The sequence below is a fragment of the Rhopilema esculentum genome, chromosome 10 (assembly GCF_057945365.1).
Source record: "Rhopilema esculentum isolate cy_ngs chromosome 10, ASM5794536v1, whole genome shotgun sequence".
In the NCBI taxonomy this organism is placed as follows: Eukaryota; Metazoa; Cnidaria; class Scyphozoa; order Rhizostomeae; family Rhizostomatidae; genus Rhopilema; species Rhopilema esculentum.
Window position 1 is genome coordinate 12,406,035 of NC_142824.1, and position 13,908 is coordinate 12,419,942.

At 37.3% G+C, this 13,908-nt stretch overlaps 3 protein-coding genes across 3 annotated transcripts; 2 read left to right on the plus strand and 1 right to left on the minus strand.

The window, feature by feature from the left end:
• The first annotated feature begins 5 nt into the window (after positions 1 to 5).
• On the plus strand, positions 6 to 1,840 carry LOC148959298 (barrier-to-autointegration factor B-like). The gene is made up of 2 exons (XM_089110451.1): positions 6 to 88; positions 1,238 to 1,840. Exon 2 carries the CDS (start codon positions 1,250 to 1,252, stop codon positions 1,523 to 1,525), a length of 276 nt encoding a protein of 91 aa, XP_088966577.1. The 5' UTR covers positions 6 to 88; positions 1,238 to 1,249; the 3' UTR covers positions 1,526 to 1,840.
• A 3,527-nt stretch (positions 1,841 to 5,367) lies between these two features.
• Positions 5,368 to 10,841, plus strand: LOC135685276 (WASH complex subunit 1). The gene is made up of 3 exons (XM_065201166.2): positions 5,368 to 6,219; positions 8,455 to 8,720; positions 9,500 to 10,841. Exons 1-3 carry the CDS (start codon positions 5,468 to 5,470, stop codon positions 9,847 to 9,849), a joined length of 1,368 nt encoding a protein of 455 aa, XP_065057238.2. The 5' UTR covers positions 5,368 to 5,467; the 3' UTR covers positions 9,850 to 10,841.
• Positions 10,842 to 11,167: 326 nt separating this feature from the next.
• On the minus strand, positions 11,168 to 13,393 carry LOC148959299 (uncharacterized). The gene is made up of 2 exons (XM_089110884.1): positions 12,324 to 13,393; positions 11,168 to 12,185 (listed from the first exon to the last, which is right to left on the minus strand). The coding sequence occupies exons 1-2, from the start codon at positions 13,391 to 13,393 to the stop codon at positions 11,168 to 11,170; spliced, it is 2,088 nt and encodes a 695-aa protein (XP_088967010.1).
• Positions 13,394 to 13,908: the final 515 nt, after the last annotated feature.

Sequence of the window (13,908 nt, forward strand, 5' to 3'; positions counted from 1 at the left end):
CAAAACAATACAGTGATGTTGTTGTTCCTGTTCCTGTCGCTTTCTTTCTTTTTTACAGGGTTTTGGCCTAAGCAGTTTCAAAGTTTAGGTGGGTTAGTTGTATTATCTTTTCTCGTTGCAATTTTAAAGTTTTATGTTACTTTAACGGTCATATCTCGCTTTGCATCCATTTTAACACATAGCTTGTCAAGAAGAAGACCAGGTCCGAGGTTGGTTGTTCTGCAAATTGCCAAGAAAAGGTCCATCGAATTATATAGGCCTGACGATTCAGACGATTCGCACTTGCTCTCATATCAATCTTTCCTATTTGACCCCTAGCGCTGCCAACGCTGCTCCATGCTATAAATGTGCACATTTGAGTCTAGACCAAATTTCCCAGTGGTTCTTGAGTGTGACTATATGTTTTAATCTGTTTACATTTTCCCCTGTTAGGGAAATTCAATGATTGAAAGTTGAAACTTATGCTTAACTACAACTACCATCAGTTGCTTTTTTCAAATTTCCCACAGGTTTGGCAAGAAGAGGAATAATTTGAGAAAGAATGTTTGAAAAGGCCAAAAACATGATCATCCTAAAGAGTGATCTCAACAAGCAGTGCTGCCAAAAGGGGAGGGGGGAGAAGGCAAATTGAGCCAGGGCCTTGAGGTTCCAGACTGTAAAGTATTATTTCTTTGCTGGGAACACCAAAAGAATAAATTCAATATTTGCAGATAATGAACATTTCCTGCCAAAGAGTGTGCAGAGTTTGTAGCAAAGACTTTTGATGAGACCTTCTTTTCTTTGTTTTTTTCTTGTTATCAGAAGTCAGATGTTTAAAAAGTAGAATATTCGTGGGGAACATTGCCAGAAAAACAAATAATGTGCTTGAGTGCCCACTAGGTATATATGTGCACCTTAAGCATGCACTTCAATTGTGGTCCTAGGTGATAAGCTTTGTGTGCAAATGGTTTCATGAAAATCTGACATGAGTAAAGAGATGGGCCAGATACGAGCCCCTTGCTCATAGCTCCTTTGTGTTGATTCTTCATTTGCTATAATTCCAACATCTTAGACTGTCTTAGACTGACTGCCAGCTGTGCAGTGGTTTTTCTAAAATATACTTTGAATGTACATTTGCAATACTCTGCAATCTAGAAGCCAATTTTGTAAAAGAATCTGTTATTTCTATAGGCCACAACATTTATATACTTTGTAAGCAGTAAATAATTGTAATTCTAGCTTTAACCCTTCATTTTAGAATTCTATTACCATGGCATCATCTACAACACAAAAACATAAAAACTTTGTGTGTGAGCCCATGGGAGAGAAGGAAGTTACTGATCTAGCAGGTATTGGCCCAGTTCTTGGAGGGAAACTGAAGGAAAAAGGCTTTGACAAGGCATATGTTGTGTTTGGGCAATTTTTGCTTTTGAAGAAAGATCAGGAGCTATTTACAGAATGGTTGAAAGATGAATGCGGAGCAAATGCCAAACAAGGAAGAGATTGCTACAACTGCTTGAATGATTGGTCTAATGCATTCTTATAAAAACTGATGAAATATAGAAACAACAATTAGACTTCTCTTTCAACTTTGTGAAAAGTTCAAAGATGAGATAAGCAATATTCAGACAGCTGATTATAGACCTTGGACGAGAAATTTTAGTATTCAGAATGGCGACCAAAGAACAGCAAATATTTATTGATCACCGAAAGACAAAATAGATTCCAAGTTAATTTTACCACACTTTTTGCCTATTTGTTTTGGTGTAGTATCATCTTTTTTTAATATTTGTTATCAAGCAGTTAAAATGAATGGAAATGTTTTCTTGATTTAATGGCATGATTTATTTTTTTAAACAGTTTTTTGGGAGTTGTTTCCTTCTTAAGACTTGGTAAAAAAGATATTAGTCGACAAAGGCCATGCAAAACATTGAATTGGCAAATTTATGATGATGTTCCAACATGGGTTGTGTTTAGGGCCTCTCCTTTTCGTTCTGTATACAAAAAGTCCCTATCAATTTTCTGCCCCAAGATGTATGCAGATGACACAAGTATTTCCACTAACAGTGAAGATCACCTACTACTTTTAGAAGACCTAATAAAGGAACTAGAGGGGATCGTGGACTGGCTAAGACAGAATAAACTAAGCCTAAACGTAGCAAAGAGTGAATGTTTTTTTGTAATAGCAAACAGCTAGATAGCAAACAGCAAAAAATAAATATTTTGACATATTCAGATATTCTAATGTTTATTTGGCTTTAAATTCTTTCATATAAAAACATAGCAATTGGATAAACATAGAAAATTTCCAACAAGACCAGAGGTTTTTCGACAAAATAGCAGTCTAGCTCTACAGGGTTTTTTTTGCCCCTCTCTGACCCCCTCTATCTTAGCCACTGCCGCCAGAGCAGTTTACCCAGCATAGCTATTTTAGCAACCAAAATACCCACCAGAGCAGCCATCATTTTCAAAAATTCTTGGGGGTGCATTCCCCATACCCCCTTAGGCACGCTTTACTATTTATGTGTGAATGAAGAAAAGGTCACTGAAGCAGGCGGCTCGACGGGCACCAACAAGTTCTTGCAGCAAAGAAGTCGATAAAAATGTAGCAAATAGAAGACACCGCAATACGCCAAGAATAAACAACAATAAATACACGTAAATCAGTGAAGGCTAATATTTTCGCCCCTACATACAGGGCTTCATCAGAGCAAAAAAAGGTCATCGCTTTTTTATTATAATTCAAAATCAATGATATAAAATTAGTTGTTGATATACGACTATTCTTTTGGCTAAAGAATCAGATCAAGGTATCAAACTCTGGGCAATTTTGGATAAATCACAGATAGCACAGAATTCCTACCATTCTGATAAAAAGGTAAACCAGCTCTATTTTTATCATTGTTAATTCTTTGTTTTAAGGTTTGCTAATAAATTAAGACTGATAATGCTTACCAATCACTTACGAAAAAACATATAATCAGCTATTAGAAAAATAAAATTAGAGAAATTCTTGTTACAACAAACAAAGCTAAATTTGAATAAAATATCTTACATTATATGCTGCTGCAAGCTTTGCATTTATGGGCTTTATAAATATATACTTTGATTATCTAAAGAGAGGCTGAGCTTGTCAATTCTGGTCATGGTGTCTCTCGTACCTTTTAAGGAATTTAAGGAATATTGTAAGGAATTTTTTCTGCCAAAGTTAGCTTTATGAAGCTAGAACTTAGATGTGATATTGTTTTGTAGTCCTCCACGAAAGGAAAAGCTAGAAGCATTATCAATATATGCTGTTATAAGCCCCTCTCGTGAATTTAGTTTATGTTATTGTGCACATTTCTTTCTCAAATCAACAGGCAATAGCTAATCGGAGACATCAACGGTTTTAGTTTCCGGCTCCATTAAATTTGAATGAGTTAAAGCATGAAGACTCTATCTAGCTGTTTTACAGAGCAATTGGGCATATTTTTAAAGCTCAATTTCTTATTTAGGTTGATGCCTGATTGCTTCTACTCATCAGCAAGGGTGTTGCGAACAAAGGGTATAGGGTTTTGGGTGTCCCACCCCCAAAAGTAGTTTTATAGGAATTTTCAGGGCAAATCCGTTCAATGGAAGAAAGATTTTTGGTATTTCAGTCTTCAAAGGTCAATAAAGAATCAGGCAACTGTTGACGCTCCGTTGGTTACATATGGTATTCAGCAATAGATTGACCATGAGGGGGGTGTAGGGGGTACGATACCTCCCAATACTTTTGTGCCCTTGCGTAAATTTGGTTTCGATTCGCTCACAACCATTTTTGGTCGTCTGTAACTTACTTTGATCGAAGAAATAGTCGAATTCAGCTTACTTTACTAAGTACTGTCACAGAATGGTAAGTTAAACGAAACAGCGGTATTAATACAACGCAATAACACGCGACGAGGAATGCGAGCAGGGGGTACATGCTACAGGTCAGTAGCGATAAAATAATGCCAAATTTTACTTTAGTTATCATTTGACCTTCTTTATCTTGAAGCGAGAAATTTAATTTCTAAAATTGGCCTTTCCATCATTTTCCAGTCGCCTGAAGGGGGTGACAGCAAATCAAATCAAACAACCCCCCTAAATCCTTGCCACTTAAATCCGTCCCTGGTGATAATCCCGCGGAGGATTTTAGATTTCTTGTTGGTACTAAATCGAAAATACCAGGCCTTATATTCATTTATCAATCAATACCAAATACAACTCTACAAAATTAAAACTACATTACAATTACTGTACAATTACTAATTTACAAGAGACCATACATACTACAGAGAATACACTATCTAATTGTATTCAAGATTTATTGAAAGGAAAAGTTCTCTAAATAGGTAAACTAATCGAGACAGAGAGCCTCCTTGTTAATGCCGAAAATTGGTAAATTTCTACTTTTACTACTGTTTTCTGTAGCATTTTCTGCAAGAGCTTCCTTTGTTATTTTGAAAGCATTACATTATACCACTGGCTAGGGGGGACAAGGGACATGAGCGTCCCTAAATCTTAAGCCTGGTTCCCACTTGGTCGTTTGGGTCGTTTGAGTCGTCAGAGTCGTTCCTGAAAGACACGAACGACCCAAAGAACACATTGGTTTCCACTTGGTCGTTTGAGTCTTTAGAGTCGTTTGTTGTTGATGCTGTTCATTGCTTCCACCATGCATCGCTCATTTAATTTTGGTGGCATGCGTGGAAGGAACGATGGTAGCATTTGATAAACAATAACTGATGTTGCAAAGTCAACTATTTCTACCTCTGGTGACTTTGTACAGACGACGATGTTAGATCACTAAATTTCAGTGCAATAGCTTGCCATGATTTGATATTTTTGTATTTATTTTTAAACTATTTCCAGTGATTGTTATAATGGCACTCGTATTTTTGAACTTCTTCCATAAAGCTTTCTGTGAAATATTCAGCTATCTTGTTCTTGTTCTTGTTCTAGTCAAACACGCAGTTACAAGAAAATCCCCTATTCTTGAAGAAAAAATTACTAAAGCGTGGGTCGTTTGAGTCGTTTGAGTCGTTTATCGGTTTCCACTTGCAAAAATCATTCATGCGTGGGTATTTTGGGTCGCGGAGATAGAATTTTTTCTATCTCTGCGACAACTGTCGTTTGAGTCTTTCGGGTATTTTGGGTCGTTGGCAGGTCCGTTTCCACTGTGTCTTTTCAGTCGTTTGGGTATTTTCCAACGACCCAAACGACCCAAACGACCAAGTGGGAACCAGGCTTTATCGCATTCAGTGCTTTTTTGGAGTTAAGAGTTTGGAATAATCCGCGGAATTAGATCGCTGATGTGATAGCTAACTTTTGCAAGATTACATCATTGAACCCCGTTTGCATCCCATGACATGCCAGACCAGAGTCATACGAGGTCACATCACATATCACATGACCGCATAGGCCTAGGATGACATAAAAAACGCATAGCGCAAAATTTTGATATTGTGAAAATACAGAAAGCAGTAAGATGCCATCGCAAACGTACAACGTCTCTGTACTTTCTCCGAAGCTAAGGCACGAAGAATTCATTTTGAGTGTTGCTGATACATTGAATTACTTGGAAAAGATATCAGATGACATCTTCTGCAGGATTTCCAAACGAGTCGAAGATTATCGGGATAAACTAAGTTCTATAAACAGAAGAACTGATTTGGCCCAGGCCAAAATCGACAAGTTAAAAAGTAGCAAGAAGGCTATTCAGGTTTTCTCAAGCGCAAAATATCCAGCTGCAGATGAGCTAGAGCCATACAAGTCAATTTTTAGTGGCAGTGGCAGTTGCGCAGAGATCGAAAGGGCGTCTGTGCCAATCAATTCAAGACATCGACCTGTTGATGGAAGGGTCATGAAAGAGCGATTATCGTATCATAGAATAAATGCCAGAAAACAGAGTGGGGAAGATCGTGGTGAGGGACTGGGAAAGCTCCCAAAAAACCTAGAGTCCGTGAGTTCACTGTTACTTTTCAACACTGCTGAAAATCCGTACAAGAAATATGTCATGTTAGATCCTTTATCTGGAGCAGTTACAAAGACAAGAACTGCGATAGAAGATGAAGAAAGTCAAATCGGAGAAGCCCCGAGTACAATCACAAATAAAGAGCAAATTGAGAGGGGAATAGCCGATAACTATTTATACATGCCAGGACTTGGAGAAGTACCGGAGATTGATGTACCAGCATACTTGCCCGATTTGCCAGGAGTTGCTGATAATCTTTCTTACAGGTAAATGAAGAGTATCATTCTGTTAAGATAAGTTTCTAGAATGGAAAAATGATTATAGCGGGATGTCGTCAAAATATACTGTTTGGATCTTCAAATTTTGACCATTGAATCTAAAAAACACTGTGAATACCTCTAAATGTGCTAAATCAGTTAAACTTATTTGGCTGAGATCATTTAAGTAAAAAAGGAAAAATCCGGGGAGATATCTGACATATGCTTTGGTAGGGTAAAATGGGAATCTCTGGTGATATTCTGATGGGAAAATGCAAACATTACCATTGTGTTGGGGCATGACCTAAGACTCCTTCAAACTGACTCATTACCAAACCATGATGTTTTCCATTCCAGTTCTCTAAGAAAAACCAAGCCTGGATTTTATTTGGTGTCCTTAGCAGGTCCATAATGTCCATGAAAAAGTCAGAATCAAGTATATAAATCAGAAAATAAGATTTTTGATGAAAATGCAGTTGGCAAAAATGAAAATAAGCAGTCTAAAATATATGCAATCTAGCTTAAACATTGTCAATATAGTATACTCAAGCATCAGCTATTGGAAAAGAGAGCTGAAGTTTATATGATTGGTTCTGGCTCTGGACTGCAGAGTAAGGCAGTTTTCAACATGATCTCAGATGTGCAAGAGTAAATTTCAAGTGTGCACTTTGGTCTAAGTGTGCACTTTCATTGTGTTTATAGTTTATCCATAACTTTACTAGAACATAAAGATATCAACAAGAAAATGGACATGATTTCTAGTTATTTTGAACCTATTAAACTAATGCAAGATTATGTCGAAATTGAGGAAACACGATTCTTCATTTTTCCATAAGTAATAGACACACCCATGTTGTGCCAAGAACTCAAAATGCCACACCCTTTACCAGGTGTGCAGGGACGTTTTAGAAAAAATCTTTCGGGTGTGCATTTGCCATTCTCTACAGTCTGGCTTTGGCTTAGTTTTTAAAATTTAGAACCAAGACCCGTTTATTAGGAAATAGGAAAAATAGGGAAAATAATAGGGAAAAAAAATTGTTTTTTCTTAACAGCTATATTTTAAAGGATATCTACAAAAATACATTCATCACTTGATAACTCTATTGAAGCAACATTTAATTGAATATATATATATATATATACATTACCTCTTATAGTACAGGCATGAAAGAATGCCTTGGGGACTATAAAATCTTTTTCCCTCAAATTACACAAGTTCTATATAGTTGAGTTTGGTTTCTTGTGTTTTAATAATCTAAAATTCAATTTAATTTAATTTTAATAGCTTTAGCTGAAATTTTCTTAGCAGCTTGCAAGCTTTTTCTTAAGCCACTTTCAGCTAAATCCTGGTTTATAACTTAGGTCATGTTTACCAGGCATGGCACATGCTTGGTTTAACCATACCATTAATCCATATAAAGTGGACTTATACTTTATAAGTGAAGTTCACCGAGATTATACTTTGTTTATAAGTGAAGTTCACCGAGATTATACTTTGTTAATGGGTGTTGTGTATCCAGTTCTATTCCATTTGAAAACTACACTTTTTGCATACTTTTAATTTGGCAAAGTATTTGGGTATTTTAAAATATTAACACCCTCATGCAGTCCTGGTAATGCGAAATTTTGTTGGCATGAAGACCTGATAGCATTTTAAATGCCATGTATGTATTTGAAGGGTTGTGATACTCACTGTTAGGGAGTATCGCTGTTTCATACAACCAAATAATTTTTACGGAATTTGGAAGAAGTTTCTTGAAAATAAAATAATTAAGTAAAAAGCATACAAGTTTTTAGATCCAGTTGCTTAAATTAGATCCAGTTAAATTAGAACCAGATCCAGTTAAAAATTACTTTAAAGAAAATAAACAAGAAATTGAAAGAAACAAAAGAGAAGAAGAATAGTAATTCAAAAACATGGAACTGTGCATGCGATAAAAAAGCAGGCCTTGGCAGTTTTTTGCCTGTGTGGAGGCGTTTGCATGTGATCGCACGCCTAATATCACCAGGACTGCCCTCATGCCAAAAATAATCAAATCTGTAGCTCCCTGTGCAAAATTTGCATTTTTCATTCTCCCACAGTCGTGTAGCTCACTAAAGATGAAGGACAGTAGCAGCTGGCATGAAAATAAAATCGTACTAGACTGGTACCACTAGTACCGCTAAATGCCGCCACTGATGTAGGAAGCCTATTTCAAAGTATTCTTTATGTTTCCCTGATTTCTTTGTTATCTCGTCTTTCAGTGCTGATTTAGGACCATCAATAGCTCCATCACTCATACCTGCGATGAACATACCTGAGCTGCCAAGTGTTGATGTTGCTGCACCAGAAGCACCTTCGTCAAGTGACTCAGTCATGCCACCACCCCCACCTCCCCCAGGCGACTTTTCCTCTCAGCCACCCCCTCCTCCTCCTCCAGGAAATGTACCCCCACCACCACCACCACCACCACCACCTATGGAGAATATGCCAGCACCACCACCTCCGCCACCTATAAATACCCCTAAGGGTAAGTTGTTAGAGTGCTTTGTCTATATCGTTAATACACTTACTAGAAAAATGAAATATTTTCTAATGAATTTTCAAAAATTTGATCCTTAATTCGGCAGGGTTTTCTTAAATTTTTGAAGTAGAAAGCTCCCATTTAAAAGTAGGCATCTCCAAGTTTACTAAACTAGTAAATTCTTACCCAAGTGATGGTGAAAATAGGCAGCAAAGTTTTCGTGAGTAAGAGGCAGACTGTCACCAGTTGTCGGCTTCTAATGAAATCCCTGATTCAGCATGCTCTGATTTTCAATTACAGGGACTATTTTGCCACATATTTCTAAGTTTGCAAAACTCCAAACGTTTTTGATGACATTGTCTTTAAGGTGATCAAAACGTTTATCTTATAAGTGTACAGGCTATTTTGAGTAGACAAATCAATTTATTAGAAGCATTTCTATTTTAGGGCATGTCATGAGAAATTATATCATTATTTAGTAGGCAAAATCGTCAATATAAAATTGTAATGTAATTAAATTATAATGTTTACAAAATCAAACCAGATCTTCAGGGTAGGAAATGTAATTTTCGACACTTTTGTAGCAGCAACAAAATCAGCTAGTACAATTATTGTTTGCCAGTACAACAAAATGTGTTTTTTCTAGCTAGTACAATTATTTTCAAGCTCAGTTTTTCCCAAAATAGATAAAGCAGTAAAAAAAAGTGTTGTAAACAACTTTCATAAAGATACAGAAATGACAAATTTTTCATTCCTCAATCAAAGATCTATTTTCGTCTTTTTAGGACCTGCACCAAGCAGTGTACCCACAGAGGTGGTTTCAGATGGAAGGGCTGATTTGATGGCTGCCATCAGAAGTGCAGGTGGAAAGGATAAAGCAAAATTGAAAGATGCACGTCAAAAAAAAGAGGAAAGAAAGAAGGAAAAGGAGAAAACGAATGCTGCAGCTTCAGGAGGTGATCTGATGTCAGATTTATTCAGCAAAGTTACAATGCGGCGCAAAGGAATTTCTGGCAGTAAGCCAGAGCAATCTTCTGGAAGCACTGGCGATGTTTCTGCTATGGATCGTATTTCGGCCATGATTCCACCTCCAAAGACTAGAGCTGATACCACAGACAGTGGAGACTGGGATTGAAATTGGCATGATAAGCTGTCTTAAAATATTTTTCTTTCGGATTATATCATTGAAAATTTATTTCACATTAATCTCATTGAAAAATAAGGGGAATTTTGTGGCTTTGTTAGGCAACTATTTATACATTCAGGCTTTTTCGTTTGACACCATCGATCAGTATCGCTTGCGTCAAGCACTCGCGCAAACTCAACCACGCGATTGTCTCATCGCTCGTGCAAAACGGAAAATTGTGAGGAATAAATTTTTCATCAATTAAAACATTTCCAGTCATCTTTTTGTAACCCAAGTAAGTGACATAGACAATACAAAGCCGGTATATCAAAACATAGGAAACACAAGTAAGCTGAATTAACCACATCTCAACGGAAAATGTACTTGAATATTGAATCCACCACGAATGTTTAGGAATATTAGAGGAGCACTCAGTATTTGAACCTCATTAGGTCTTGGAACACCGTCTGTCTGGGCAATTAAAACGTTTTACGAAGGTTTGGTACAACATTTTGCGATTATTCGGCAATAGCGTCTTTATGACCTTCGTGATGAAGATAAAATTTATAAACGAAGCACATTTATATTGGATATTTAATTGTTCTTGGAGTGCAAAAAAATATCATCATAAGAGTTTGTTTTCATTTGATATTTCCTTACACAAAGGTACCTTATAACAGGACCATACGGTTGTTGTAAACATAACAGACTCTTTTAGCATGATGATTATTATCACTTTCAGAGCGATCGCTCGCGCAAGAGAAAGTACGCGAGTGCTGGGACACTGGGCGTGGGCTATCTCTTATGAAAAGGCCGGATACATTGAAAGCCTAGCATTAGTTTCCCATTAGGCAAAATCACGAAGAATAAGATTGTTCCATAAATCAAATTCTCATTTAACTAGTAAAATCATTAGAAATTTTCAAAATTGAAACAATTGAATTATCCCTCAGAAAAAATCTAAGTATCAAATTTTAGGCTAAAAGTTATGAGGCTAAAAATGATATAATAATAATAATAATAATAATAAATAATTTGTTTAAAGTTGGCGTATTAAATGAACGGCTGATACACGCTTTTTTTTTTATAAGGAACCTAGCTCGGGCCTAGTTCTTTAAATTCCTTATTTTGAGACCTGTTTTGACCACTTTGTAGTTCTAAAAGTTCCTTAATAGTTCCTTAATTTTAAGTTGGCATTTAGTGGACAATAATTAGTACAGACGCAAGAAAAACAATCAAATTCAGCGTTTTGCTATAAACTTAAGAAAAGATAACAAGTTAAAACACAAAGAAGCTTCATATAATATAAAATTAATAATAATAGTCATTAAAGAAGTTGCATATCCACTCCATTGATGTCGTCTGACACAATGTAGTCTTCAGTACCGTCATCGAAAAGAACTCTAAACTCTCCCAGCTTGGTGTTGAACCACTTCACTTGTCCAGTGTGCCATTCGTCGTAGAATGCGCGTATTTTTTTATTAATCAACTCATGTTCGTAGACACGATCTTTTACATGGTCTACTCTTTCATGCTCAAGCTCGTCAGGCTCAAGTTCTTCATCCCCTTCATCTTCTTCATCACTTACATCTTCCTCACAGGCTGCTGAGGCCTCTGGTATTTGTACAGACAGTGGATTTTCGGGGCCAGTCACAGGCAATGGTGGTGGTATTGAGTACCCAATCAGACCTTCAGGCTGAATTTTCTTGTCCTCCGACCCATCAGCCGTTATTAAGCAGCCTGTCTTTTCAAAGCATCTGTACCGTGATGAGGCATAGCTCTCACTGGAAAGCCTATTGTATGCCTCACCAACCCAGTGTGTAATTAGAATTCTTCGCTTCTTGACATCCAGTTTTTCAACACTGTTCCCAAGCCAAAGATCTATATTTTCGTCACTTTGCAGCCACTCATCTTGGAGGGTTCGAACCAAAGACTTCAGCATGTTTCCAAAGCCACAATCTACAGGTTGCCAGATGTCTGTCGCACCGGCCAAACCGAACCAAACAACACCATTTAATTTTCTGACCTCACTCAGAAACAGATCATTAGTTTGCGCACTTAAGTTGTCGCAGAAAAGAACGAATTCTTCATTTTCACCTGTTTCGGAAGAATTTTGGACAGCTGGTTTCAGAGTTCTCTTCACCCAGTCGATGCTGAAATTGATGTCTGCCCAGGCGTTTGTCTGCCAGTAAACATCCACGTCTTTGTGGTATGCCTGTATTTCATCCTGGCTGATTCTTTTCCCTGTTCCACGGAAAATAATTGCAATTTTGACTGGCGGTCCTTCGGCTGCAAAGCAGATTTGTAACGTGCACTGCCGCTTATCAAGTCCCGGTCCCGGTGTGCTGAAAAAGAATTAAAGATAGCAATTTTAGAAGGAGTGGACAAATGAGCAGCCCCCCAATTTTTATAATATTTCCAAATTAATTTTTTAAAAGGCCCAGTCTGGAAAGAGTTTAAACAAAAAGCAGAAAGCGGTTTACCTGACCCAGGTTCGATGGTTTCTTTGTTCTCCGCGCGGAAAGTGTTTTTCGTATGTTGTTTTACAATCGACCGCAAACGGCATAGGAACTTGGTCAACGTTGAAGCGTTCAGATGGTCGGAATCTCCCCCATTTGCTGTCATAGGAAGGCTTTGCGTTTCCTGTCTTGATCAAGCCTTCGCGCAAAGTTGTGTGCCAACCAATCATGCCTGGCAAGAAGCTCGTTTTCTCAGCCCTTTTCTTACGCTGAATTCTCCTCAACTTGATTTTGTACTTCCTGATAAAGTTGAAGACTGCAGATTTCGGGATAGCTTTAATATCTGATTGGGCACTTTGGTCGAATTCGGGGTTAATCTTCCTAGCATTTGCGTACAGCCATGCAAAAGATATTCGCATCCCCTTTGATCTTGCTTGTAGGAACTTTTCGTGAAGCATCACGAAGACTTGCTTATGCCTTGTGCTGGGTCTGATCTTTTTCATCATTTTCCTGTGGCTATCGGCGGCTGCATCAGTAATTTTCTTCTCATTTTTAACCCAGGTCGATACCATCGATTTAGAGATGTTGTATTTGAATGCAACGTCATTCTTTTGGTTTTTCTTTGCTTCCTCGATAACTTTTAGCTTAAATTCGGTGTCATAAGATAGTCTGTTCTTCTTCTCTCGATGGTGCTGACTGCTTTCTCCTGCTTCTGACGCTCTAGCACTTTTCTCTATCTCTTGACATTCCTCTACAGTTTCTTCGATGTTCTCATCCACATCAATAGCAGTTGGTTCTTTTTGTGGCTCAACAGCCTCGGCGCTACTTTCCAAGATCAATGGAATTTCATCGATTTTTTTAGTTGGTTGTTCTTTTTCTCTCTCACTGTCTTTTTTCGAAGTGCACCAAGACACGTGCATCGTAAGGCCAGACTTACTTTTGAAATGCTTGTTGCATGTGTCACAACGATACAAACTTACATCATCATCCTCAACAAACGAACGACCAGGGACTTCTTGTAACTCATTTCGATGAGGTATCTTTTTAGAAAAACCGAACTTGAACAACGTTGACTGCTTTTTCTTATCTCCCATATTGCAACTACTGTAATACTCAGCCACACACACAGAATAATAATTCTATTTTGTTGTGACTAACCTATTTGACTAAAACTAAAACACCTAAAGTGTGAATTCACAACAAAGCACAGCTGCATGTGAGGTGAGTTAAAACGGAAATTTCTCATGTTGATTCTTGGCCCCATGAGCATGGCCGGTTTTACTGAAAATCAATGGAACCGGCTTCCTAATTGTAAATTGTGCGGAAATATAAATATATTCAAAATTAAAAAGTTCCTTAGGGATTTGGCCTTTAGTAGTAAAAGTTCCTTAAGTTTTTTGACCTTCTACATGTAGGTTCCTTATAAACGGTTCCTTATAAAAAAAAAGCGTGTAGCTATAAAGAAGCTAATTAAGGCCAACTATCTATAAAGAGTTAGTATGAAATAAAAATATATGATACAATATTAAAAAGGTTTAAGGTATAATGTTCTAAATAAAACCTAACCCAGCAATAAATTTTTTACACAATCTACAGTCGCATTCTATAG

What these genes read in the sequence shown, in the direction of transcription:
- LOC135685276 (XM_065201166.2), top strand. Translation starts at nt 5,468, where the DNA reads ATGCCATCGCAAACGTACAACGTCTCTGTACTTTCTCCGAAGCTAAGG. An exon ending in GCTGATAATCTTTCTTACAG is followed by an intron (nt 6,220 to 8,454) that starts GTAAATGAAGAG and finishes CTCGTCTTTCAG; the next exon opens with TGCTGATTTAGGACCATCAA. An exon ending in ACCTATAAATACCCCTAAGG is followed by an intron (nt 8,721 to 9,499) that starts GTAAGTTGTTAG and finishes TCGTCTTTTTAG; the next exon opens with GACCTGCACCAAGCAGTGTA.
- LOC148959298 (XM_089110451.1), top strand. Translation starts at nt 1,250, where the DNA reads ATGGCATCATCTACAACACAAAAACATAAAAACTTTGTGTGTGAGCCC.
- LOC148959299 (XM_089110884.1), bottom strand. Translation starts at nt 13,393, where the DNA reads ATGGGAGATAAGAAAAAGCAGTCAACGTTGTTCAAGTTCGGTTTTTCT. An exon ending in AACCATCGAACCTGGGTCAG is followed by an intron (nt 12,186 to 12,323) that starts GTAAACCGCTTT and finishes ATTCTTTTTCAG; the next exon opens with CACACCGGGACCGGGACTTG.